The 25,901-nt window shown below is 45.5% G+C and overlaps 1 protein-coding gene across 10 annotated transcripts in view; it reads left to right on the top strand.

Moving 5' to 3' along the window:
- The window catches only part of R3HDM1 (R3H domain containing 1), a 222,315-nt gene that overhangs the window by 174,471 nt on the left and 21,943 nt on the right, over nucleotides 1-25,901 (top strand). For 7 of the 10 annotated variants that reach the window (XR_010181974.1, XM_063933761.1, XM_063933760.1 and 4 more), the window contains one exon: nucleotides 23,638-23,691. The exons of the other annotated variants lie outside the window; for them this stretch is intronic. Coding sequence is in view for 6 of the 7 variants with exons in the window: in XM_063933761.1 (XP_063789831.1) it covers nucleotides 23,638-23,691 (54 nt within the window). In the remaining variant the exon portion in view is untranslated. The remainder of the gene's footprint in view (nucleotides 1-23,637; nucleotides 23,692-25,901) is intronic. 10 annotated transcript variants of the gene reach the window in all.

Raw genomic sequence — 25,901 nt, 5'->3', positions numbered from 1 at the left:
AAAATGAATGAAGAAATATAAATTTTTTTTTTTTTTTTTTGTCCATGACAAATTTATTAAATTTTATCTGGATATGAAGAGGAGAAAACAAGGCCATCTCAAAAATACTAAATATTTTCTATTAATGACCTACTACAGGCTTGTTACCCCAAGTCTTCATATTATGGAAGCAGAGGTTTTATTTTTCATCCTTTTTTTTTTTTTTTTTTTTTTTTTAATACAAGAAAACGTTTTGTGGATAAATTTGTCTACAATGCACAGTACTAGACTGATCTGTACTATATGAAAAGATAATGAAACGCCAATGTAAAAACATAGAATTTGGAGACCAAAAGATCCTATGGGTCCCTCTAGTTTACTTTTTCCCCCTGTGTTTTATGAATTGTTTTAGTCTTATTTTTTAAATGTCTTAACAGTTCTTTGTTTGTCCCATGCATTATTAAATGTTTTCACTGCAAATAACTGCTAGCAGTTTATTTCAATGCTGCTCCATGGGCTGGCACCAACACTAGGCAAAGAATGCAGAGGCATTAGCTTTGGTACTTTAAAACTTACCGTCAGAAGTTCAAGGTCCTCTCCTCTATACTCTCACTGTCTGCGAAAATGATTTTTTTTCCGTACCCGCCAGAACTGGGAGCATGTTTTTATGGCTGCTTTATTGGAGCAATTCTTAATTTGTATTAGATTTTTTTTTTTTTTTAAGTCTTTATTTTCATCCGGTACCCCTCAGCTGCAGCTGTAGATGCTGCCACGAACAGCTCTTCCTCCTGTTTATGGGCAGTTCCGTTGTGGTATTTGTGTAGGATATTAGGCCTGAACTGTGAGGTAAGTGGTTTCCTGATTCTCTGTGGCTTTGTATGCAATTTAGTGGTTTTCCCCTAGCTCTAGAACTTGTATAGGAGAAGTGGGTGCACAGATCGTACCAGAAGTGATGGAGTGGCAGGTTTTGGCAGTTGCCAGACTCCCGCCCTAAATTAGAAGTAAGTCGGTCCCTTAGTGCTTTGACTACTAGTGGAGGTGCCATCCTTTTAGCACATCCTTCTAAATGTAGTTACTCAGTTCAGTAAGCTCGCAAAGAATTCTCCCTACATGGCACCTCCCATGGCAGCCACGGGGAGCATATTGTCTTCGCCTGAGCCTTTCTCTATAAGTACCAAACAGGTTGCTCTTCTAAAGGTCCTGAGCGTGCAGCACTAGTCCCAGGGCCTGGTGTGGTCACTAGGATCCTAGTTTCAGAAGTTGCAGCACACAGTGTTCTCTGTTTTCAGACTTGGGAGGTGGATGAGAGTTCAAGATGACTATGAAGTTGCTCTCATTCTCTAGAGAGATCTGTTCGTCCCTGAACTGGATTATATTATCTACCAAGCAACAGGGTTTTCTTGTCTTCCTGATAAGGCCCATAGACGGAAAGGCCTTGTGTCTTGTTTTATTCAAATCTATGGGAGAGGGTCGAGGTCAGACATCCTGGTTTCAGCTCTCTTCTCCTTGTGGAGGACTGCAGAGAGGTAAACAGATTTGTGCAGCTAGGTATCTAGGTCCCAAGTCTTCTGGGGAACATGATGGGCAGTCTACTCACCGCAAGTTTCATGGCGCGAGCCCAGCTGCTTTTCCTTTTGGACCATTGATTTAATTGCACAACATATGCCTGGCTGAGACATTAGTAGTCTGGGATATATCCTAAATCTGATCCCTGCTAAGATGATTTTCCATCACCATTGTTAAGGGGGCAAAAAAACAAAAAACATTTTGCATTACAAGAAGCTATTCTATCCCTGTTTTCAAACTCATTGTTTGTTGCTCTCCAGCACTGGAATTAAAGGACTAGGTTTTTATTCATATATTTTCCGAATCAAAAAGAACATTTATTTTTTATTTTTTATTTTTTATTAACCAGATAGCCCTAAATAGTGAGAACTGGTAAAAATGGAGCCCTGATAGCAAAGTCTTTGTAGGAATCAAAGCGCCTGATAAATGTGCTGGAGCTCAAATCGATGTTCCATTCTCTGGTTCGTAGACCTCTTTTCTTGCAAAATGGCTAATCAAGATCTAGCAGACCGTGCCATGGCTGCAGTTTACATAAATTTCCGTATGGGCACCAAGGATACACTGTCTGAGTGAGACCAGCAGGATTAATACCTTGAGCAGAGAAAATGTTCAAGATGGTTTTATCTCTGGGGTAGAAAACTGGGTAGCAGAGTCTTCATTCTGATTTCTTCCAGAAGACTGTAGACAGGTAGCAGCAACCAGATGTAGACATGATGGCATCTTGAATGAACAGCAGATGGTGCTCTTTTCTAGGATATGGGATCTGCAAGATTTTTACCTTGTTTCTACCACCTGATCTACCTGTTCCCTGCTTATACATGGAAAGGTAAATAAAAAACCAAAACATCTTGTTGGCTGGTTTGAAAGACAATCATTAGTTATGTGGGCAGTTTCAGGGGTCCCTGAGAACTGGAGTTGGGGAAACACTACTCAAAGCTATAGAATCTTGTTATACAGCCCCTGCAACAACAAGTTGCACTAGCACATGTACAAACCATTTCTCTATCGTCCTAGTGGATGCTGGGGTTCCTGAAAGGACCATGGGGGATAGCGGCTCCGCAGGAGACAGGGCACAAAAAGTAAAGCTTTTTCCGATCAGGTGGTGTGCACTGGCTCCTCCCCCTATGACCCTCCTCCAGACTCCAGTTAGATTTTTGTGCCCGGCCGAGAAGGGTGCAATCTAGGTGGCTCTCCTAAAGAGCTGCTTAGAGAAAGTTTAGCTAGGTTTTTTATTTTACAGTGATTCCTGCTGGCAACAGGATCACTGCAGCGAGGGACTGAGGGGAGAAGGAGTCAACTCACCTGCGTGCAGGATGGATTGGTTTCTTGGCTACTGGACATCAAGCTCCAGAGGGACGATCACAGGTACAGCCTGGATGGTCACCGGAGCCACGCCGCCGGCCCCCTTGCAGATGCTGAAATCAGAAGAGGTCCAGAATCGGCGGCTGAAGACTCCTGCAGTCTTCTAAAGGTAGCGCACAGCACTGCAGCTGTGCGCCATTTTCCTCTCAGCACACTTCACACGGCAGTCACTGAGGGTGCAGGGCGCTGGGAGGGGGGCGCCCTGGGAGGCAAATGAGTACCTATAAAGGCTAAAAATACCTCACATATAGCCCTAGAGGCTATATGGAGATATTTAACCCCTGCCTAATTTTTCTAAATAGCGGGAGACGAGCCCGCCGGAAAAGGGGCGGGGCCTATCTCCTCAGCACACGGCGCCATTTCCTCTCACAGCTCCGCTGGTCAGGACGGCTCCCAAGTCTCTCCCCTGCACTGCACTACAGAAACAGGGTAAAACAGAGAGGGGGGGGCACATTTATGGCGATATTTTGATATAACAAAGCAGCTATAAGGGAGCACTTATTATAAGGCTATCCCTGATATATATATAGCGCTTTTGGTGTGTGCTGGCAAACTCTCCCTCTGTCTCCCCAAAGGGCTAGTGGGTCCTGTCTTCGTTAGGAGCATTCCCTGTGTGTCTGCTGTGTGTCGGTACGTGTGTGTCGACATGTATGAGGACGATATTGGTGTGGAGGCGGAGCAATTGCCAAATATGAGGATGTCACCCCCTAGGGAGTCGACACCAGAATGGATGCCTTTATTTATGGAACTACGGGATAGTGTCAACACGCTAAAGCAGTCGTTTGACGACATGAGACGGCCGGACAATCAATTAGTGCCTGTCCAGGCGACTCAAACACCGTCAGGGGCTGTGAAACGCCCTTTGCCTCAGTCGGTCGACACAGACCCAGACACAGGCGATGACTCCAGTGGTGACGGTGACGAATCAACCGTATTTTCCAGTAGGGCCACACGTTATATGATTTTGGCAATGAAGGAGGCGTTACATTTAGCTGATACTACAGGTACCACTAAACAGGGTATTATGTGGGGTATGAAAAAACTACCTATAGTTTTTCCTGAATCAGAAGAACTAAATGACGTGTGTAATGAAGCGTGGGTTGCCCCTGATAAAAAGCTGATAATTTCAAAGAAATTATTGGCATTATACCCTTTCCCGCCAGAGGTTAGGGAGCGCTGGGAAACACCTCCTAGGGTGGACAAGGCGCTAACACGCTTATCTAAACAAGTGGCGTTACCCTCTCCTGAGACGGCCGCACTTAAAGATCCATCAGATAGGAGGATGGAAAATATCCAAAAAAGTATATACACACATGCAGGTGTTATACTACGACCAGCTGTAGCGACTGCCTGGATGGGCAGTGCGGGGGTAGTTTGGTCAGAATCCCTGATTGAAAATATTGATACCCTGGACAGGGACAATATTTTACTGTCGTTAGAACAAATAAAGGATGCATTTCTTTATATGCGTGATGCACAGAGGGATATATGCACACTGGCATCACGGGTAAGTGCTATGTCCATTTCGGCCAGAAGAGCTTTATGGACGCGACAGTGGACAGGCGATGCGGATTCAAAACGGCATATGGAAGTTTTGCCGTATAAAGGGGAGGAGTTATTTGGAGTCGGTCTATCAGATTTGGTGGCCACGGCTACAGCCGGGAAATCCACCTTTCTACCTCAAGTCACTCCCCAACAGAAAAAGGCACCGACTTTTCAACCGCAGCCCTTTCGTTCCTTTAAAAATAAGAGAGCAAAGGGCTATTCATATCTGCCACGAGGCAAAGGTCGAGGGAAGAGACAGCAACACGCAGCTCCTTCCCAGGATCAGAAGCCCTCCCCGGCTTCTACAAAAGCCTCAGCATGACGCTGGGGCTTCTCAAGCGGACTCGGGGACCGTGGGGGGTCGTCTCAAAAATTACAGCGCGCAGTGGGCTCACTCGCAAGTAGATCCCTGGATCCTGCAGATAATATCTCAGGGATACAGGTTGGAATTAGAGACAGATCCACCTCGCCGTTTCCTGAAGTCTGCTTTACCAACGTCCCCCTCCGAAAGGGAGACGGTGTTGGAAGCCATTCACAAGCTGTACTCTCAGCAGGTGATAGTCAAGGTACCTCTTCTGCAACAAGGGAAGGGGTATTATTCCACTCTTTTTGTGGTACCGAAGCCGGATGGCTCGGTAAGGCCTATTCTAAATCTGAAGTCCTTGAACCTGTACATAAAGAAGTTCAAGTTCAAAATGGAGTCACTCAGAGCAGTGATAGCGAACCTGGAAGAGGGGGACTTTATGGTATCCTTGGACATCAAGGATGCGTATCTCCACGTTCCAATTTACCCCTCACACCAGGGGTACCTCAGGTTCGTTGTACAAAACTGTCACTATCAGTTTCAGACGCTGCCGTTCGGATTGTCCACGGCACCTCGGATCTTTACAAAGGTAATGGCCGAGATGATGATTCTTCTTCGAAGAAAAGGCGTATTAATTATCCCATACTTGGACGATCTCCTAATAAGGGCGAGGTCCAGAGAACAGCTAGAGATGGGATTAGCACTGTCTCAGGAAGTGCTAAAACAGCACGGGTGGATTCTGAATATTCCAAAATCCCAGTTAATGCCGACAACTCGTCTGCTGTTCCTAGGGATGATTCTGGACACGGTTCAGAAAAAGGTTTTTCTCCCGGGGGAAAAAGCCAAGGAGTTATCCGAGCTTGTCAGGAACCTCCTAAAACCAGGAAAGGTGTCTGTACATCAATGCACAAGAGTCCTGGGAAAAATGGTGGCTTCTTACGAAGCAATTCCATTCGGCAGATTCCACGCAAGAATTTTCCAAAGGGATCTGTTGAACAAATGGTCAGGGTCGCATCTTCAGATGCACCTGCGGATAACCCTGTCTCCAAGGACAAGGGTGTCTCTTCTGTGGTGGTTGCAGAGTGCTCATCTATTGGAGGGCCGCAGATTCGGCATACAGGATTGGATCCTGGTGACCACGGACGCCAGCCTGAGAGGCTGGGGAGCAGTCACACAAGGAAGAAACTTTCAGGGAGTATGGACGAGCCTGGAAACGTCTCTTCACATAAACATTCTGGAACTAAGAGCAATATACAATGCTCTAAGCCAGGCAGAACCTCTGCTTCAGGGAAAACCGGTGTTGATCCAGTCGGACAACATCACGGCAGTCGCCCATGTGAACAGACAGGGCGGCACAAGAAGCAGGAGTGCAATGGCAGAAGCTGCAAGGATTCTTCGCTGGGCAGAGAATCATGTGATAGCACTGTCAGCAGTGTTCATCCCGGGAGTGGACAACTGGGAAGCAGACTTCCTCAGCAGACACGATCTTCACCCGGGAGAGTGGGGACTTCATCCAGAAGTCTTCCACATGCTGGTAACCCGTTGGGAAAGACCAATGGTGGACATGATGGCGTCTCGCCTCAACAAAAAACTGGACAGGTATTGCGCCAGGTCAAGAGATCCGCAGGCAATAGCTGTGGACGCGCTGGTAACGCCTTGGGTGTACCAGTCGGTGTATGTGTTTCCTCCTCTGCCTCTCATACCAAAAGTATTGAGAATTATACGGCAAAGAGGCGTAAGAACGATACTAGTGGTTCCGGATTGGCCAAGAAGGACTTGGTACCCGGAACTTCAAGAGATGATCACGGAAGATCCGTGGCCTCTACCTCTAAGGAGGGACTTGCTTCAGCAGGGTCCCTGTCTGTTTCAAGACTTACCGCGGCTGCGTTTGACGGCATGGCGGTTGAACGCCGGATCCTAAAGGAAAAAGGCATGCCGGAAGAAGTCATTCCTACTTTGATTAAAGCAAGGAAGGAAGTAACCGTGCAACATTATCACCGAATTTGGCGAAAATATGTTGCGTGGTGCGAAGATCGGAGTGCTCCGACGGAGGAATTTCAACTGGGTCGATTCCTACATTTCCTGCAATCAGGATTGTCAATGGGTCTCAAATTGGGATCTATTAAGGTTCAAATTTCGGCCCTGTCGATTTTCTTTCAAAAAGAATTGGCTTCAGTCCCTGAAGTCCAGACCTTTGTTAAGGGAGTGCTGCATATACAGCCTCCTGTGGTGCCTCCAGTGGCACCGTGGGATCTCAATGTGGTTTTGGATTTCCTAAAATCTCATTGGTTTGAACCACTAAAAAAGGTGGATTTGAAATATCTCACATGGAAAGTGACCATGCTTCTAGCCCTGGCTTCTGCCAGGAGAGTGTCAGAATTGGCAGCTTTATCTTACAAAAGCCCATATCTGATTTTCCATTCGGACAGGGCAGAACTGCGGACTCGTCCGCATTTTCTCCCTAAGGTGGTGTCAGCATTTCATCTGAACCAGCCTATTGTAGTGCCTGCGGCTACAAGTGACTTGGAGGACTCCAAGTTACTGGACGTTGTCAGAGCATTAAAAATATATATTGCAAGGACAGCTGGAGTCAGAAAATCTGACTCGTTGTTTATATTGTATGCACCCAACAAGATGGGTGCTCCGGCGTCTAAGCAGACGATTGCTCGTTGGATCTGTAGCACAATCCAACTTGCACATTCTGTGGCAGGCCTGCCACAGCCTAAATCTGTAAAGGCCCACTCCACAAGGAAGGTGGGCTCATCTTGGGCGGCTGCCCGAGGGGTCTCGGCATTACAACTTTGCCGAGCAGCTACGTGGTCAGGGGAGAACACGTTTGTAAAATTTTACAAATTTGATACTCTGGCTAAGGAGGACCTGGAGTTCTCTCATTCGGTGCTGCAGAGTCATCCGCACTCTCCCGCCCGTTTGGGAGCTTTGGTATAATCCCCATGGTCCTTTCAGGAACCCCAGCATCCACTAGGACGATAGAGAAAATAAGATTTTACTTACCGATAAATCTATTTCTCGGAGTCCGTAGTGGATGCTGGGCGCCCATCCCAAGTGCGGATTATCTGCATAAATTGTACATAGTTATTGTTAACTAATTCGGGTTATTGTTGAAGGAAGCCATCTTTCAGAGGCTCCGCTGTTATCATACTGTTAACTGGGTTTAGATCACAAGTTGTACGGTGTGATTGGTGTGGCTGGTATGAGTCTTACCCGGGATTCAAAATCCTCCCTTATTGTGTACGCTCGTCCGGGCACAGTACCTAACTGGAGTCTGGAGGAGGGTCATAGGGGGAGGAGCCAGTGCACACCACCTGATCGGAAAAAGCTTTACTTTTTGTGCCCTGTCTCCTGCGGAGCCGCTATCCCCCATGGTCCTTTCAGGAACCCCAGCATCCACTACGGACTCCGAGAAATAGATTTATCGGTAAGTAAAATCTTATTTTTTCTCTAACTTCCTAGGGGATACTGGGGTGGATTAGTACCATGGGGTATAGATCGGGTCCATTGGAGCCTGGCACTTTAAGAAATGTTCAGTGTGTGCTGGCTCCTCCCCTCTATGCCCCTCCACCAGACTCCGTTTAGAAAAATGTGCTCAAGGAGCCGGGTGCATTCTCTGGAGCTCCAGTGTGTGTTCTTCAGAATTTTTTTTTAGTTTATTATTTTCAGGCAGCACTGGCTGGCACCAATCTGCCTGTATCGTGGGACCTATAGAGTTAATGGTTCGCATCTGTGCTGACAGGACAATGGCTCCTGAGGTGCTGTTTCACATGCCCCCAGGGTGTGCGCACACGCCGGCAGCATGCCGCCACCCCTAACAGATGCTGAAGGTGCGGTGAGTACAGACACCGGGGTCCTAGTTAGCGGGTCCCCGGTGACAGTGGCGGCATAAGGGCGCGGTGGCCACCTGGCTGCGGTGCCCGCTTAGGTCACCCACACTGGCACTGGTGTAAATAGGGGTTTTTACTCCGTTTTGCACAAAATAATGGTTAAAGCCAGTATAATCTTATAGAGGGACCGCGTACCATTATGGGGGCGGGGCTTCCCAGAGAGCGGAACCAGCTGCTCAAAGGTGCAATTTCCAGCGGCTGCTGACCTCCAGGCTGCATGCAACGCTCTGCTCCTCCATAGACCCTGCAAAATCACCTTGTACTGGTATCGGGGTTTATAAAAAGGGGGGAGCAAATAGATAATAACAAACGCCAGCTGCCTTATCTAAGGCTCTGGTTTATGCCCAGCAGAGTACTGCTTTGACTGTGTGGCATTGTGTGCTGGTCTCATCCTTCTTTATATAACTCCATTCCGGCTGTCTGGAGTTCTGTTATTTCACTAATCTGTGTTATTTCACTGCACTGGTCTGCTATGGTCTGCTCTGTGCTCAGACCCACAAGACCACCTTTGCATATGCCTACTAGGCAAGATGGTGGCTTCCTACAAGGCAATCCAGTACGGCAGATTCCAAGCCCATCCGTTCCAGCTGGATCTGCTGGACAAGTGGTCAGGGTTCTCTCCCGCACATGCACCAGAGTATATCTCCGTCTCCAAAAGCACGGATCTCCCTGTTGTGGTGGCTACAAGTCTCTCACCTTGTGGGGGATCGGAGTTTCAGAACCCAGTCTTGGACTCTGCTGACAACGGATGCCAGCCTCCGCGGTTGGGGAGCTGTGACCTAAGGGGCTCAGTTCCAAGGGAAGTGGGCGCGTCAGGAGTCTTTGCTTCCGATAAATGTTCTGGAACTCAGGGCGATTTACAATGCTCTTCTACAGGCCTCCTATCTCCTCTGACATCAGGCCATAAAAGTGCAGTCAGACAACGCCACAGCGGTGGTGTACATACACAGACAGGGAGGAACATGAAGCAGGGCCGCAATGCGAGAGGTGTCGAGAATACTCCTCTGGGCGGAAACCAACGCAAGGGCCATCTCTGCCATGTTCATTCCGGGAGTGGACAATTGGGTAGCGGACTTCCTCAGCAGGCATGACATCCAACAGGGGGAATGGGGCCTTCACCCTTAGGTGTTTCAACAGATGGTTCACCGCTGGGGCTGTCTGCAGATAGACCTGATGGCTTCTCGTCTCAACAAGAAGCTGCGTCGCTACTGTTCCAGATTGAGGGATCTGCAGGCTGCAGCGGTGGACGCTCTGACTGCATCATGGACTTACCAGTTTGTATACCGGTTTCCTCCAATTCCTCTCATTCCCAGAGATCTAAAAAGACTGAAAAGGGAAAGCGTTCACGCAATTCTGATTTCCCCGGAATTGCCTCGCCGGGCCTAGTTTGCGGACCTCCTTGTCATGTCTCTAGAAGAGCCCTGGCCTCTGCCGCTTCTCAAGGATCTTCTTCAACAAGGGCCGTTCATCTATCCAGACTTATTGTGGCTACGTTTGACGGCTTGGAGGTTGAAAGGGAGATTCTAGCCAGAAAAGGTCTTCCCTCCAGGGTTATCACGTCTAAACATTACCACCATATGTGGAAGAAATATGTTTCTTGGTGTGAGGGTAGAAGATATTCTACTGGAGAATTTCTACTTGGCCGTTTTCTGCTCTTCCTGCAAGCAGGAGTGGATATGGGCATACGGTTGGGCTCCATCAAAGTTCAGATTTCGTCCAAAGACAGCTGGCTGTTATTCCGGAGGTACAGACATGAAGTGTGTTCTTTGCATTCAACCGACTTTTGTCCCTTCCACAGCTCCATGGGATCTCAATGTGGTTCTGACCTTTCTCCAGTCGGAATGGTTTGAACCTCTACACAGGGTGGAGTTGAAGTTTCTAACTTGGAAGATTGCCATGTTGTTAGCGCTAGCCTCTGCGAGGTGTGTGTCGGAATTAGGGGCCTTATCCTGTAAGAGCCCTTATTTTATATTTCATGAGGGTATGGCGGAGCTCGGAATTGGCCAAACGTTTTTGCCGTAAGTGGTTTCGGCTTTTCACATTAATCAACCGATAGTGGTTCCAGTGATGTCTGACGCCTCAGTTGCTCCAAAGTCTTTGGATGTGGTTCAGGCTTTGAAGATTTATGTCAAAAGGACAGCTCGTCACAGGAAGTCTGACTCCCTCTTTGTCCTTTACGATGCCACCAAGATTGGATGTCTTGCTTCTAAGCAGTCCATTGCTCATTGGTTCAGGTTGACTATTCAACAGGCCTATTCTTCTGTGGCTTTGCCACTGTCGAGTTCTATTCAGGCCCACTCCACTAGGTCGGTGGGTTCTTCCTGGGCGGCTGCCCGTGGGCGTCTCGGCCTTGCAGTTGTGCCAAGTGGCTACTTGGTCTGGTTCGAACACGTTTGTAACGTTCTATAAGTTCAATACCTTGGCCAGTGAGGACCTTAAGTTTGATCAGGTGGCTTTGCCGGGGTATCAGCACTCTCCCCCTCTTTCTGGGAGCTTTGGGACTTCCCCATGGTACTAATCCATCCCAGTATTCCCTAGGACGTTAAGAGAAAATAGGAATTTAATACCTACCTTTTCTCATAGTCTGTAGGGGATACTGGGCTCCCGCCTTACTGCATCGTGTTTCCTGGTTGTAAGTTATTGCTTGAGTCTACTGATGCTGTCCTTGTTACTGTTCTCGTTAGCATTGCTATCCTTTTGTTAGCGTGGCTATCCTTTGTTGTGGCTAGTGCGTCTATCCTTTTTTATCTTGTGTTTTGGTTCGTTGCCTCACCGCTGCTGTTAATGTTTTCCTTCTCTCAAAGTATGTCCGTCTCCTCGGGCACAGTTTTCCTAGACTGAGTCTGGTTGAGGGGCATAGAGGGGAGGAGCCAGTACACTGAACATTTCTTAAAGTGCCAGGCTCCAATGGACCCGATCTATACTCCATGGTACTAATCCATCCCAGTATCCCCTATGGACTACGAGAAAAGGAATTTTCCTGGTAGGTATTAAATTCCTATTTTTGAGGCGTTGTGCATGCTTATCCACTGTTCAGACATTATTTGGAGGCTGAAGAGTGCATGAACACTGCAATAAAAATAGGATGAATGATTTGTCATGTGTTAACGTGAGCAACCAGCACAATGGATGGTATTGGTAAAAGTACAAAGCATGTCATCACATGGAAAACTTTATTAATCACTGAAGCAAAGTTCACATGAACTCTGATGCATTTTACCCATATGCTTGAAATTTGCTATTCTAGAACATTTTTAATTTAATGGTTTCTGGAAATCACCGTGTCAAAAACATCAAATATTATTCAAAACCTGGTAAGGGGATGTAGTTATGTGACTGGCGGTCACGATACCGGAACCTACATCCCGCCTGCTCACAATCCCGCCAGTCGGCATGCTGACTAACAGAGACTAATCCCACTTGTTGGTGTCCATGACACCCATAGAGTGGGAATAGAACCTGTGGCGAGCCCGCTGCATGGTGAGTGCCAGCAATCTCACAGCCGGGATCCCGCACATTCCCAACCCCTGTTAAGTTAATCTTCATTTGTACGTTGACTGTGGAATATTGAAAATAATAATATGAATAAGACCTAAAGGCAGTATTACCTCCTATTTTATTTCAGTTACTTTGTTAAATACTTGGCTATTAGTCTTCCAAAAGAATCTACACCTATCAGCTGTACCATTAAAACCACCTGCCTAATACTGTGCATGTCCCACCTCGTGCCACCAAAACATTTGACTTTCTGAGGTGTGTACTCCATAATACCTCTAAAGATGACCTGTGGTATCTAGCACCAAGTCTTTAGCAGCTGATTCTTTTATGTCCTGTAAGTTTCAAGGTGGGGCCTCCACGGCTCAGACCCTTTTTTTTTTCTTTTTCTTTCCCCCCAAACACATCCCACAGATGCTCGATCTGATTAAGTTCTAGGGAATTTGAAAGTCACCTCAACAGCTTAAACTCTTTGTCATGTTCATCAAACCATTTATGAACAATTTTTGAAGTGTGGCATGGCGCATTACCTGCTGCAAGAAGCCACTGCCACCAGGCAATACTTTTTCCATGATAGGGGTAATGCGGTCTGCAACATTGTTTGAGTTTAGTGCTGTTCAAAGCAACATCGGCATGAATGCCAGGACCCAAGGATTCCCGGGCCATCACACTGCCTCTGCCAGCTTGCTTTCTTCCCATAGTACATCCTGGTGTCATCTCTTCTTTGGGATTGGACCAGACGGACTAGCCTTTACTACCTATACACATCAATGAGCCTTGTGAACCCATGAACTTGTCAGCGGTTCACCGGATGTTCTTTCTTGGGCCACTTTTGGAAAACACTAATTGCTGCATACTGGGAACCCTCCACAGGTCTTGCTGTTTTGGAAATGCTCTGACATTGTTGTGTAGCCATCACAATTTGGCCTTTGTCAAAAGTCGCTCATATCCTTAAGCTTGCAATTTTTTCTGCTTCCAACGCATCAACTTCGAGAATGGAGTGTTCACTTATTAACTAATATATCCCACCCCTTGACAAGTTCCTTTGTTATAACATAATCTTTGCTGGGACTTAAATCCAATGGAGAGAATCTCCATCCAAGGCTTAGTAAATAGACCCCTTTGTCACAGAACCCCTAGGCCAATAGGTTCCTATTGAGAAATTCCGAATTCAGAAATTAAGTAAATTGTGCTTACCTGTCCTCTTTGGGTTCAGTTATGTGGTGGACAGGGTTGCGCTGCTGCTTTCTTCATTTTGTCTATCACATTGACGTAAACTATTTTGGTCTGGTCCTTGATCACCAAATTGTGGCACTCCTTCATGTGTCCTGCAGCTCCAGTTTGGAAACCACTGGTGTAAGGTCTATACAGTCTCCAACATGCATACGGAGTGATAGCTGGAGGTGGGGCATCAGGGGGGGCAGAGTGGTGGGGGAGGGGCAGGCTAATGTGACCCAGCATATGCCAGTTTCCTTTACTAGTTACACTTCTTCTGTATAAAATATTGTAACTTTAAAAAAAAAAATGTGCACACATTTCTTTCTAGTAAGCAAAATCCAGTTCAAGTACTGAGTCTTTATAACCTCCTGAATGTGCATGAATTGTACTAAATATACAATTTATTGATCCATCACCCAGGGCAGTTTGTGGTGTTGAATAGGCTGTGGCATCTTTCATTTTGTAAATCTTCCTTTAGACATTTTTAATTGAGTTAAACTGTTCAGCTACAGTGGGAATTTCCTTCATTTTATATACAAAGGTTTCCTGGGATTTTTCTTGTGTAGACTTGTGCATCTTCACTTTAAAAATGTATTAAAGAGAAGATTTTATTCCTAATAGAATTTATTCCCTGCAGCCATATGCCAAAGTTTCTGGTTCAAAGTTGGCAATAGAGTTGAAGGGAAACATATTGTGCTTTGGCACATTTTCTGCAATCCAGAAGGTGCCAGGATTCCATATGCCCCGTGTAATTATATATATATATATATATATATATATATATATCTATATCAAGTATACATAGGAGGAGGAGTTGTACCCTGGGAAGGCACACCGGTAAGCTTGCCACCAGGGTTGTGCTGCCCTTGGTGAGTGCCAGGTCTGGGACTATAAAAAAAAAAACCCTCCTAAATCAAAATTTGGTGTGACCCCCCCATCCTTTGCTTTCAAAACACCATCAATTTTTCTAGGTATAGTTGCACAGAGATTTTGAAGGAACTTGGCAGGGAGGTTGTTCTATACGTCTTTGAGAACTAACCACAGATCTTCTGTGGATGTAGGCTTGCTCAAATCCTTCTGTCTCTTCATGTAATCCCAGACAGACTTGATGATGTTGAGATCAGGGCTCTGTGGGAGCCATATCATAACTTCAAGGAATCTTTGTTTCTCTAACGTCCTAGTGGATGCTGGGGACTCCGTAAGGACCATTGGGAATAGACGGGCTCCGCAGGAGACAGGGCACTTTAAGAAAGAATTAGGATACTGGTGTGCACTGGCTCCTCCCTCTATGTCCCTCCTCCAGACCTCAGTTTGAATCTGTGCCCGGACGAGCTGGGTGCTACTTAGTGAGCTCTCCTGAGCTTGCTAAAAAGAAAGTATTTTGTTAGGTTTTTTTATTTTCAGAGAGATCTGCTGGCAACAGACTCTGCTACGTGGGACTGAGGGGAGAGAAGCAGCCCTACTCACAGAAGATAGGTCCTGCTTCTTAGGCTACTGGACACCATTAGCTCCAGAGTGATCGTACACCGGAACGCACCCTTGGTCGTCCGATCCCGGAGCCGCGCCGCCGTCCCCCTCGCAGAGCCAGAAGACAGAAGCCGGCGTGAGAAGCAAGAAGACTTTTACAATCGGCGGCAGAAGACTTCAGTCTTCATATGAGGTAGCGCACAGCACTGCAGCTGTGCGCTATTGCTCCCACACTAAACCCACACACTCCGGTCACTGTAGGGTGCAGGGCGCAGGGGGGGGGCGCCCTGGGCAGCAATTGGGAACCTCTTGGCAAAAAGCAGCATATATACAGTTGGGCACTGTATATATGCATGAGCCCCCGCCATTATTTTACACACAAAACGCGGGACAGAAGCCCGCCGCTGAGGGGGCGGGGCTTCTTCCTCAGCACTCACCAGCGCCATTTTCTCTCCACAGCTCCGCTGAGAGGAAGCTCCCCAGGCTCTCCCCTGCAGAATCACGGTAGAAAGAGGGTAGAAAGAGAGGGGGGGCACATAAATTTGGCGCAAAAACAGTATATACAGCAGCTACTGGGTTAACACGAAGTTACTGTGTGATTCCTGGGTCATATAGCGCTGGGGTGTGTGCTGGCATACTCTCTCTCTGTCTCTCCAAAAGGCCTTTGTGGGGGAACTGTCTTCAAATAGAGCATCCCCTGTGTGTGTGGTGTGTCGGTACGCTTGTGGCGGCATGTTTGACGAGGAGGGCTATGTGGAAACAGAGCGTGTACAAATGAATGTGGGGTCGCCGCCGACACCCGATTGGATGGATATGTGGAAGGTTTTAAATGATGTTAATTCCTTGCATAAAAGGTTGGATAAAGCTGAAGCCTTGGGACAGTCAGGGTCTCAACCCATGCCTGATCCTACATCGCAGAGGCCGTCAGGGTCTCAGAAGCGCCCACTATCCCAAATTGTTGACACAGATACCGACACGGATTCTGACTCCAGTGTCGATGGCGATGATGCAAAGTTGCAGCCTAAAATGGCTAAAGCCATCCGTTACATGATTATAGCAATGAAAGATGTGTTGCACATCACAGAGGAAACCCCAGTCCCTGACAAGAGGGTTTATATGTATGGGGAGAAAAGGCAAGAGGTGACCTTTTCCCCTTCACATGAGTTAAATGAGTTATGTGAAAAAGCTTGGGAATCTCCAGATAGAAAACTGCAGATTTTCAAACGGATGCTTATGGCGTATCCTTTCCCGCCAACGGACAGGTTGCGCTGGGAATCCTCCCCTAGGGTAGACAAAGCTTTAACACGCTTATCCAAGACAGTAGCCCTGCCGTCAGAGGATACGGCCACCCTTAAAGATGCTGCGGATAGAAAGCAGGAGGGTATCCTGAAGTCCATTTATTCACATTCAGGTACCTTACTACGGCCGGCGATTGCGTCGGCCTGGATGTGTAGTGCTGCAGCAGCATGGACAGATACCTTATCTGAGGAATTTGATACCTTGGACAAGGATACTATATTACTAACCCTGGGGCATATAAAAGACGCTGTCCTATATATGAGAGATGCTCAAAGAGACATTAGCCTACTGGGCTCTAGAATAAATGCAATGTCGATTTCTGCCAGAAGGGTCCTGTGGACTCTGCAATGGACAGGCGATGCCGACTCAAAACGGCACATGGAGGTGTTACCTTACAAGGGTGAGGAATTGTTTGGGACGGTCTCTCGGACCTGGTCTCCACAGCTACGGCTGGAAAGTCAAATTTTTTGCCATATGTTCCCTCACAACCTAAGAAAGCACCGTATTACCAAATGCAGTCCTTTCGATCACAAAAAGGCAAGAAAGTCCGAGGTGCGTCCTTTCTTGCCAGAGGCAGGGGTAGAGGAAAGAAGCTGCACAATACAGATAGTTCCCAGGAACAGAGGTCCTCCCCGGCTTCTACTAAATCCACCGCATGACGCTGGGGCACCACAGGCGGAGCCAGGCCCGGTGGGGGCGCGTCTCCGAAATTTCAGCCACAAGTGGGTTCACTCACAGGTGGATCCCTGGGCTATAGAGATTGTGTCTCAGGGATACAAGCTGGAATTCGAAGCCTCCCTCTTAGAGAGGGAAATAGTGTTAGCTGCAATTCACAAATTGTATCTCCAGCAGGTGGTGGTAAAGGTTCCCCTCCTTCAACAGGGAAGGGGTTACTATTCGACAATGTTTGTGGTACCGAAACCGGACGGTTCGGTCAGACGCATATTGAATTTAAAATCCCTGAACATATACCTGAAAAGGTTCAAGTTCAAGATGGAATCGCTCAGAGCGGTCATCGCAAGCCTGGAGGAGGGGGATTTTATGGTGTCTCTGGACATAAAGGATGCTTACCTTCATGTCCCCATTTATCCACCTCATCAGGAGTACCTCAGATTTGTGGTACAGGATTGTCATTACCAATTCCAGACGTTGCCGTTTGGTCTCTCCACGGCACAGAGAATATTTACCAAGGTAATGGCGGAAATGATGGTGCTCCTGCGAAAGCAAGGAGTCACAATTATCCCATACTTGGACGATCTCCTCATAAAGGCGAGGTCCAGAGAGCAGTTGCTGATCAGCGTAGCACGCTCTCAGGAAGTGTTACAACAGCACAGCTGGATTCTGAATATTCCAAAGTCGCAGCTAATACCTACGACGCGTCTGCCCTTCCTGGGCATGATTCTGGACACAGACCAGAAGAAGGTTTTTCTCCCGACGGAGAAGGCTCAGGAACTCATGACACTGGTCAGAGACCTCCTAAAACCAAAAAAGGTGTCGGTACATCACTGCACACGAGTCCTGGGAAAGATGGTGGCGTCATACGAGGTCATTCCCTTCGGCAGGTTCAATGCGAGGACCTTTCAATGGGTTCTGTTGGACAAGTGGTCCGGATCGCATCTACAGATGCATCGGCTGATCACCCTAAACCCCAGGGCCAGGGTGTCTCTTCTGTGGTGGCTGCAGAGTGCTCACCTTCTCGAGGGCCGCAGATTCGGCATTCAGGACTGGGTCCTGGTGACCACGGATGCAAGCCTCCGAGGGTGGGGGGCAGTCACACATGGAAGAAATTTCCAGGGTCTGTGGTCAAGTCAGGAGACTTGCCTTCACATCAATATCCTGGAACTAAGGGCCATATACAACGCCCTAAGTCAAGCGGAGACCCTGCTTCGCAACCAATCTGTGCTGATTCAATCAGACAACATCACCACAGTGGCTCATGTAAACCGCCAAGGCGGCACAAGGAGCAGGGAATTCTTCGATGGGCGGAGAATCACGTACGAGCACTGTCAGCAGTGTTCATTCCAGGAGTGGACAACTGGGAAGCAGACTTCCTCAGCAGGCACGACCTCCACCCGGGAGAGTGGGGACTTCATCAAGAAGTCTTCGCGCAGATTGCAGGTCGGTGGGAACTGCCACAGGTGGACATGATGGCATCCCGCCTCAACAAAAAGCTACAGAGGTATTGCGCCAGGTCAAGAGACCCTCAGGCGATAGCTGTAGACGCACTAGTGACACAGTGGGTGTTCCAGTCGGTTTATGTGTTTCCTCCTCTTCCTCTCATACCCAAGGTGCTGAGAATCATAAGAAAAAGAGGAGTGAGAACAATACTCATTGTTCTGGATTGGCCAAGAAGGACTTGGTATCCAGAGCTGCAAGAAATGCTCACAGAGGACCCATGGCCTCTGCCTCTAAGACGGGATCTGTTGCAACAGGGGCTCTGTCTGTTCCAAGACTTACCGCGGCTGCGTTTGACGGCATGGCGGTTGAACGCCGGATCCTAGCAGAAAAAGGCATTCCGGATGAGGTTATTCCTACGCTCATAAAGGCTAGGAAGGACGTGACGGCTAAACATTATCACCGTATATGGCGAAAATATGTTGCTAGGTGTGAGGCCAGGAATGCCCCTACAGAGGAATTCCAGCTGGGCCGTTTCCTTCACTTCCTACAGTCGGGAGTGACTTTGGGCCTAAAATTGGGTTCCATTAAGGTCCAGATTTCGGCCCTATCCATTTTCTTTCAAAAAGAACTGGCTTCTCTTCCTGAAGTTCAGACGTTTGTAAAGGGAGTGCTGCATATTCAGCCCCCGTTTGTGCCTCCAGTGGCACCTTGGGATCTTAACGTGGTGTTGAGTTTCCTGAAATCACACTGGTTTGAGCCACTTAAAACCGTGGAGTTAAAATTTCTCACGTGGAAGGTGGTCATGCTGTTAGCCTTGGCTTCAGCTAAGCGTGTGTCAGAATTAGCGGCTTTGTCACATAAAAGCCCCTATCTGGTTTTCCATGTGGACAGGGCAGAATTGCGGACCCGTCCACAATTTCTGCCAAAAGTGGTGTCATCTTTTCATATGAACCAACCTATTGTGGTGCCTGTGGCTACTCGTGACTTGGAGGATTCCGAGTTGCTAGATGTGGTCAGGGCTTTGAAGGTTTATGTGGCCAGAACGGCGAGAGTCAGAAAAACTGAGTCACTGTTTATCCTGTATGTACCCAACAAGCTGGGTGCTCCTGCTTCAAAGCAAACTATTGCTCGCTGGATCTGTAACACGATTCAGCAGACTCATTCTGCGGCTGGATTGCCGCTACCAAGCCCATTCCACAAGGAAGGTGGGCTCTTCTTGGGCGGCTGCCCGAGGGGTCTCGGCATTACAGCTTTGCCGAGCAGCAACTTGGTCGGGTTCAAACACTTTTGCAAAGTTCTACAAGTTTGATACCCTGGCTGAGGAGACCTTGTGTTTGCGCATTCGGTGCTGCAGAGTCATCCGCACTCTCCCGCCCGTTTGGGAGCTTTGGTATAATCCCCATGGTCCTTACGGAGTCTCCAGCATCCTCTAGGACGTTGGAGAAAATAAGATTTTACTTACCGGTAAATCTATTTCTCGTAGTCCGTAGTGGATGCTGGGCGCCCGTCCCAAGTGCGGACTTCTTCTGCAATACCTGTATATAGTTATTGCTTACATAAGGGTTATGTTATGGTTGCATCAGGGTTTATCTGATGCTCTGTTGTTCATACTGTTAACTGGGTAAGTTTATCATGAGTTATTTGGTGTGGCTGGTATGAGTCTTACCCTGGATTCCAAAATCCTTTCCTTGTACTGTCAGCTCTTCCGGGCACAGTTTCTTTAACTGAGGTCTGGAGGAGGGACATAGAGGGAGGAGCCAGTGCACACCAGTATCCTAATTCTTTCTTAAAGTGCCCTGTCTCCTGCGGAGCCCGTCTATTCCCCATGGTCCTTACGTAGTCCCCAGCATCCACTACGGACTACGAGAAATAGATTTACCGGTAAGTAAAATCTATTTTTTTTTTCTTCACGCTAAAGATAGTTCTTAATGACATTGGCTGTATGTTTGGGGTCATTGTCCTGCTGTAACATAAATTTGATGTCAGAGGCATCCGTGATGGTATTGCATGATCGATAAGTACCTGTCTGTATTTTTCAGTATCACTGAGTCTGCCTGGGATTACATGAATGGACTGAAGGATTTGAGCAAACATTCATCCACAGAAGATCTGTGGTTAGTTCTCCAAGATGTTTGGAAGAACCTCCCTGCTGAGTTCCTTCAAAAACTCCGTGCAAGTGTACCTAGAAGCATTTATGCTGTTTTGAAGACACGTGCCTACAACTTTTGCACAGTACTATGTGTATGTATGTATGTATGTATGTATGTATGTGTGTGTGTGTGTATATATATATATATATGTATGTATGTGTATATATATATATATATATATATATATATATATTTATTTATTTATTTTTTTATTATACAATGATGGTGTCCTTCAACGGACTTAAACATTTTTTTAATGCTGTACTGCTTCTACGTTAATTTAAACCGACGTCGGGAGTACATAAAAATATACAGATACATTATAACATATTACTCTTGAGGAGGAAAAGCCACATTGTTGCAACTTATAGCCAATGTAATTAGATGAAGCTTAAAAGATGAGCATTCATTTAGACCAAAAGGTTGTACCTTATTTAATGTATAGATCCACATTGCCTCCTGTTTAGGAGGTTTTTTTGTTTCTATCACCGCCTCTTAAATTCTCCGGGACGTGGTCTATAATTGTATACCTTTAAAGAAGCCAATGAGTGCTTACAGTCTCTGAAATGTATAGCCACAGGCTAGTCATTTTTTTTTCTTTCCCTTCAATAGCCAATCTAATTGAACTACGATGCATAGCCATGCGTTCTTTAAATTGTCTGGATGTTTTCCTGACATAACTATGTACGTAATATACAACAAATGTGCTAGTACAAGTGCGTACATAATCTTAATGCGCAAACGTATCCCCTATTTCAAGGTATGTACAAGTTGTGCAACCAAAGCACCTATATACACCCACTTTCTTGGTCAAGATATGCTGCTCACCCAGTCCATTCAATCCCATTATAACTGAGTGCATAATTAAATCTTTGATGTTACTTCCTCTCCTGGGCGTAGGCTTTTTTTGCTTTGGGGATGGTAAACCAGGATCATCCCGAACCACCGACCAGTACTTTTTGGCTGTTTTCATTAAGTGGGAACTAGGAGTAGTATACTTATTTACCCATACTTGTGCCGTATATGCCTTATTTTTGCTCACAGTAGAAACCTGATTTCTAGGCATGCTCATTGCCCTACCAAGTGCTTGTTGTAATATCTTATTGGGGTACCCCCTCTAAAAATTTTACTCTCATTTCTTCATCTGTGATAATTCATCAAGAGGGTTACTACAAATGTGATTGTTTACTTAAAAACTGAGACTAAGGTAGGCCCCTAATAAGTGGTGTAGGGTGATGGTCAGAAGCTGTTAGTAACTGTCAGTATTTTCCGTATATGGGGTGTGTGTTTATACCATTTCATTTATTTTATATAAGATGTTTCTGTGTTTGCTTAGATGGATGTGTTCTCATTAGTGTGTACTGTTACAATGAGAACGAGCAGCCAAAGACACGCTTAGAATGTGATGATCTTTCCTTTAATACCACAGTGACCCTGTTACGGGAAATACATTTTTCAAAACTTGTATATCTACTATATAAAGCGAAAATTTGTCCTTCTGTCTTTCTATACAATCTACAGTTTATAAGCGAAGATCGTGAAATTTTACATACGAGCATATTAAAACACGGCGGAGGCAACTAAAACAATTAAAAATCTCTAGCACCCCTAGGGGGAGAAACCGCAGCACAGAGTATATCAGGAGACAGCATAACTCCAGAATTGCTGGAGCAATGTACTCAAAAATTGGTATACATATGCCTTACCACAGGCATTCCCAACCACGGTCCTCAAGGCACACCAACAGTGCAGGTTTTAGTGATATCCAGGCTGCAGCACAGATGGTTAAATCAAAATAACTGAGCTACTCATTATGTCACCTGTGCTGAAGCCTGGATATCACTAAAACCTGCACTGTTGGTGTGCCTTGAGGACCGCGGTTGGGAATGCCTGCCTTACCATCTGGAAACCAACACTGTGGGGTCAAACACCCCTACCACCCCTAGAGGTGGGACAGCAGCACAGAGTATGTCAGCAGACAGCATAACTGTGGAATGCCTGGAGCAATTTACACCAAACTTGCTACACATCTGACAGCAGCAGAGACTATATTGGGACATGCATTATATGTCCGTGATGACAGTACTGTCAGTGATGACGGTAGAACAAACCCACACACTGGGAGTTATATAGTGGAAGTAGCATGGTCCCCCAGCAGCACAGAGTATATAAGGAGATACATAATGTGCTGCGCTATATAAGAAACTGTAAAAAAAAATCGATAATTTCACAGGGGCACTGACATGATATGAGGAGGGGATTGGAGGCAGCAGGAAGCCACAGACAGAGTTGTATAGTTGGAAGAGCAGGGTCCCTTGGGGGACTAAAAAGGGGTCCGGCCACTACACAAAGTGCGTCAGAGAAGCAAGATATACCTATATACTAGTTCTCCAACCAACGTAAATTTATTTTTGTAAACAGACATTCTTAAAATCCCGGGCAGCGCCGGGTACTCCAGCTAGTACTGTATAAATTAGGTTTTTCTTTGAGTACATAATTCTTGTATTTATATGTGGCCAGATGATGTCTGAAAGCTCTCCTACCAGAAGAACAGTAGGACCTCTGCGGAAAATATTGTAAGATGCTCCTGCAAGTAACTTACTTGTTGGAGTATCCGTACCTAGATGTATTGAATTATTGTTATTGTTATTGTTATTTAGAACAGATGGTGGAAACCACATAAGTAGACATTCCTAATTGCTGATGAACTTGAGCAGAATTTTGCTGATGTTCTGCTCATCTCTGTCCGACCTCAAAGTCCTTTTTATATAATTATTATTAATATGGAATTCAAGAGTAAAATACTAATTAATAATGTGTTTTGGTTCCAAGGTTGTAATACATGTATAAGCCAAAAATTGTGATTGCAAGAAACCATTTCCTAAAAAAAATTTTGATACTATATTGTGACTTTTTCAAGATACAGTAATTTAGGAGTTAAGAGTTTATTGTAATATACGCTAAATAATTGCAGATGAATAGAATCCATTAAGAGTACAGAGCACATTTAGTCCTTGTATAACCTATTCATTACATCTTATCCTTTCAAACTTGATTAAAAAAAAATATATTATTTTTTTATGTTGCACATCACGATTACTGTAATTATCTTAAACAACCATAATTATCCTCAAGGGTTCTCTAATCAACGCTTTTGGTTTGTCATTTTTATAGATTGTCCGAGATTCTGCTAACGCAGTTCTGGCAGAGTTATCTATTTTCTTAATTATTTCAGAACTCAAGGGATGTTTTCTGCATTGTTCCAGGATACGGTGTAAAGTCTGCTTTTGTAAGCTTTTTTTCTTTTCTTTTTTTCTTATTTGGTATCTGCAGGGATGGTCGATTTTTAAAAATTATGTTGATTCAGCATTACTCGGTTAACACCTTTACAATTAAAGTAGCAAGCGTAAATGAAATGCTTAAATTGGAATTGCATACAACTTTTAAAACTATATTAATCAAGTTACAATTTTTTTTTTTTCAAACTTAGAAGTTTTATGGTTAAAACATACATAGATATTTTGCCAGTCTTGCCTTCTTACAGTGCATGTAGTCGTGTTGTAGGTTAAGTGTTTATTCATGAGAATGCAACCTATCTGTTCACCAAGGCAGCACAATACGGTCTCCAAAGTTTCATATTCCTTGCGGAGCCCGCATACAAATGGCATCTGTGATCACTGCTAGATTTATTGGCTACATATTCATTTTGCTGTTTGGTTTTGGCACCTAACCCACCGGCAAATTCTACTTGTAATACTGCTTTACATTCTCAAGAATATTCCCTCAGCCCTTAAATTTATTGGTACCATTGAGTAGCTCAGTAAAAGCTAAAGTTCCTAGATTGCATTGTCATGACTATTGGTATCTGTATGCCCTTTAAATGTCTGTCATCTCCATCTTGTTTTCCATCTAAGAAGCAGGAGGAGTCAGTCATGATTCAGAGGTGGACGCCATATCTATTGCGGGAGTAGGGGAGCATTGTTTAGCTAAAAGCTGTAATGCACATGTACATCGATAGATTAGCGATGGCGTGCGCATAGAGGTTCTGTTCGCAAAGTGAGTGACAGGAAGTCAGTGTGTAGAGGAGGTAAAGAAGGGGGGCTAAAATGCAGGCATTTTGGTACCATTTTCTGGGTGTGCCATAATCAGCCACTGTGAATTTGTACACAGCTGGAAAGGCCCAGGTGTCTTAGGAGAGCTGCTCATTCTGCGACAGCATGGGGTTCCTCAGAGGTTCAATGGTGCACCCGATGTTTCTGCTTTTGTACATAAGCGGCGGATGTGAAATGCCGGCATTGGACGCTCTATGCACAAGACTGCGTCTGAGCCATTAGCGTATTTTCCCAAGTCCACTGTGTACAAAATTGCAGCTGCGCATGCGACTGTGCACCTCTGAATTAGGCCCTTTGTCCCTAAACACACACTATAATTCAGTAGTTCCTAAACTTGGTCCTCAAGGCACTCTAAAAGTTCAGGTTTTAATGATATCCATGATTAAGCATAGGCTACTTAATTAGTACAGGTTGAGTATCCCATATCCAAATATTCCGAAATACGGACTTTTTTGAGTGAGAGTGAGATAGTGAAACCTTTGTTTTTTGATGGCTCAATGTACACAAACTTTGTTTAATACACAAAGTTATAAAAAATATTGTATTAAATGACCTTCAGGCTGTGTGTATAAAGTGTATAAGAAACATAAATGAATTGTGTGAATGTACACACACTTTGTTTAATGCACAAAGTTATAAAAAATATTGGCTAAAATTGACATCAGGCTGTGTGTATAAGGTGTATATGTAACATAAATGCATTCTGTGCTTAGACTTAGGTCCCATCACCATGCTATCTCATTATGGTGTACAATTATTCCAAAATACGGAAAAATCCGATATCCAAAATACCTCTGGTCCCAAGCATTTTGGATAAGGGATACTCAACCTGTACCTCATTCAGTTTGATTATACGATCTATGCACAAGCATGGTTATCCTTAGTACCTGGACTGTTAGTCTGGGTACACACTATGGCTGCAGACCCACTGACATAGCTTCTGATTTGGTAAGCATACACACTCTCGCCCACACAGTATGTCTATGCAGACTTCACAACTCGGCGAGCATTTCAATTTACCCACCCAGCTGTGATGTTAGTCCCTGCAGCCTTTGCAGCGGCGATTGGTGGTTTGCCCGTACACGCAGCCAGAAATGCCGAGATATCTGACGGATAAATCAGCTGTGCTGCAGGGCAGATGTGATGTGTATGAACAACATTGTTCAGTAATATCTGGAGTACCGATCTATCCTTCGTCCCTCGAACGAACAATAAATCATTCTAGTGGCACCTTGAGGATAGGTTTTTTATAATCCATCATCACTTATCACAAAATATGTATCTTTTTTGCATAAGAAAAAAAGTTGTTTTTTTTTGTTTTGTTTTTTAAAAGTAGAGTTTTATCATTTTCTATGATATGAAGTTGCCTTTCTTGGAGTTGATGATG

Source organism: Pseudophryne corroboree, chromosome 7 (genome assembly GCF_028390025.1).
Source record: "Pseudophryne corroboree isolate aPseCor3 chromosome 7, aPseCor3.hap2, whole genome shotgun sequence".
NCBI classification, from domain to species: Eukaryota; Metazoa; Chordata; class Amphibia; order Anura; family Myobatrachidae; genus Pseudophryne; species Pseudophryne corroboree.
This window is presented reverse-complemented; position numbering and strand designations above follow the sequence as displayed.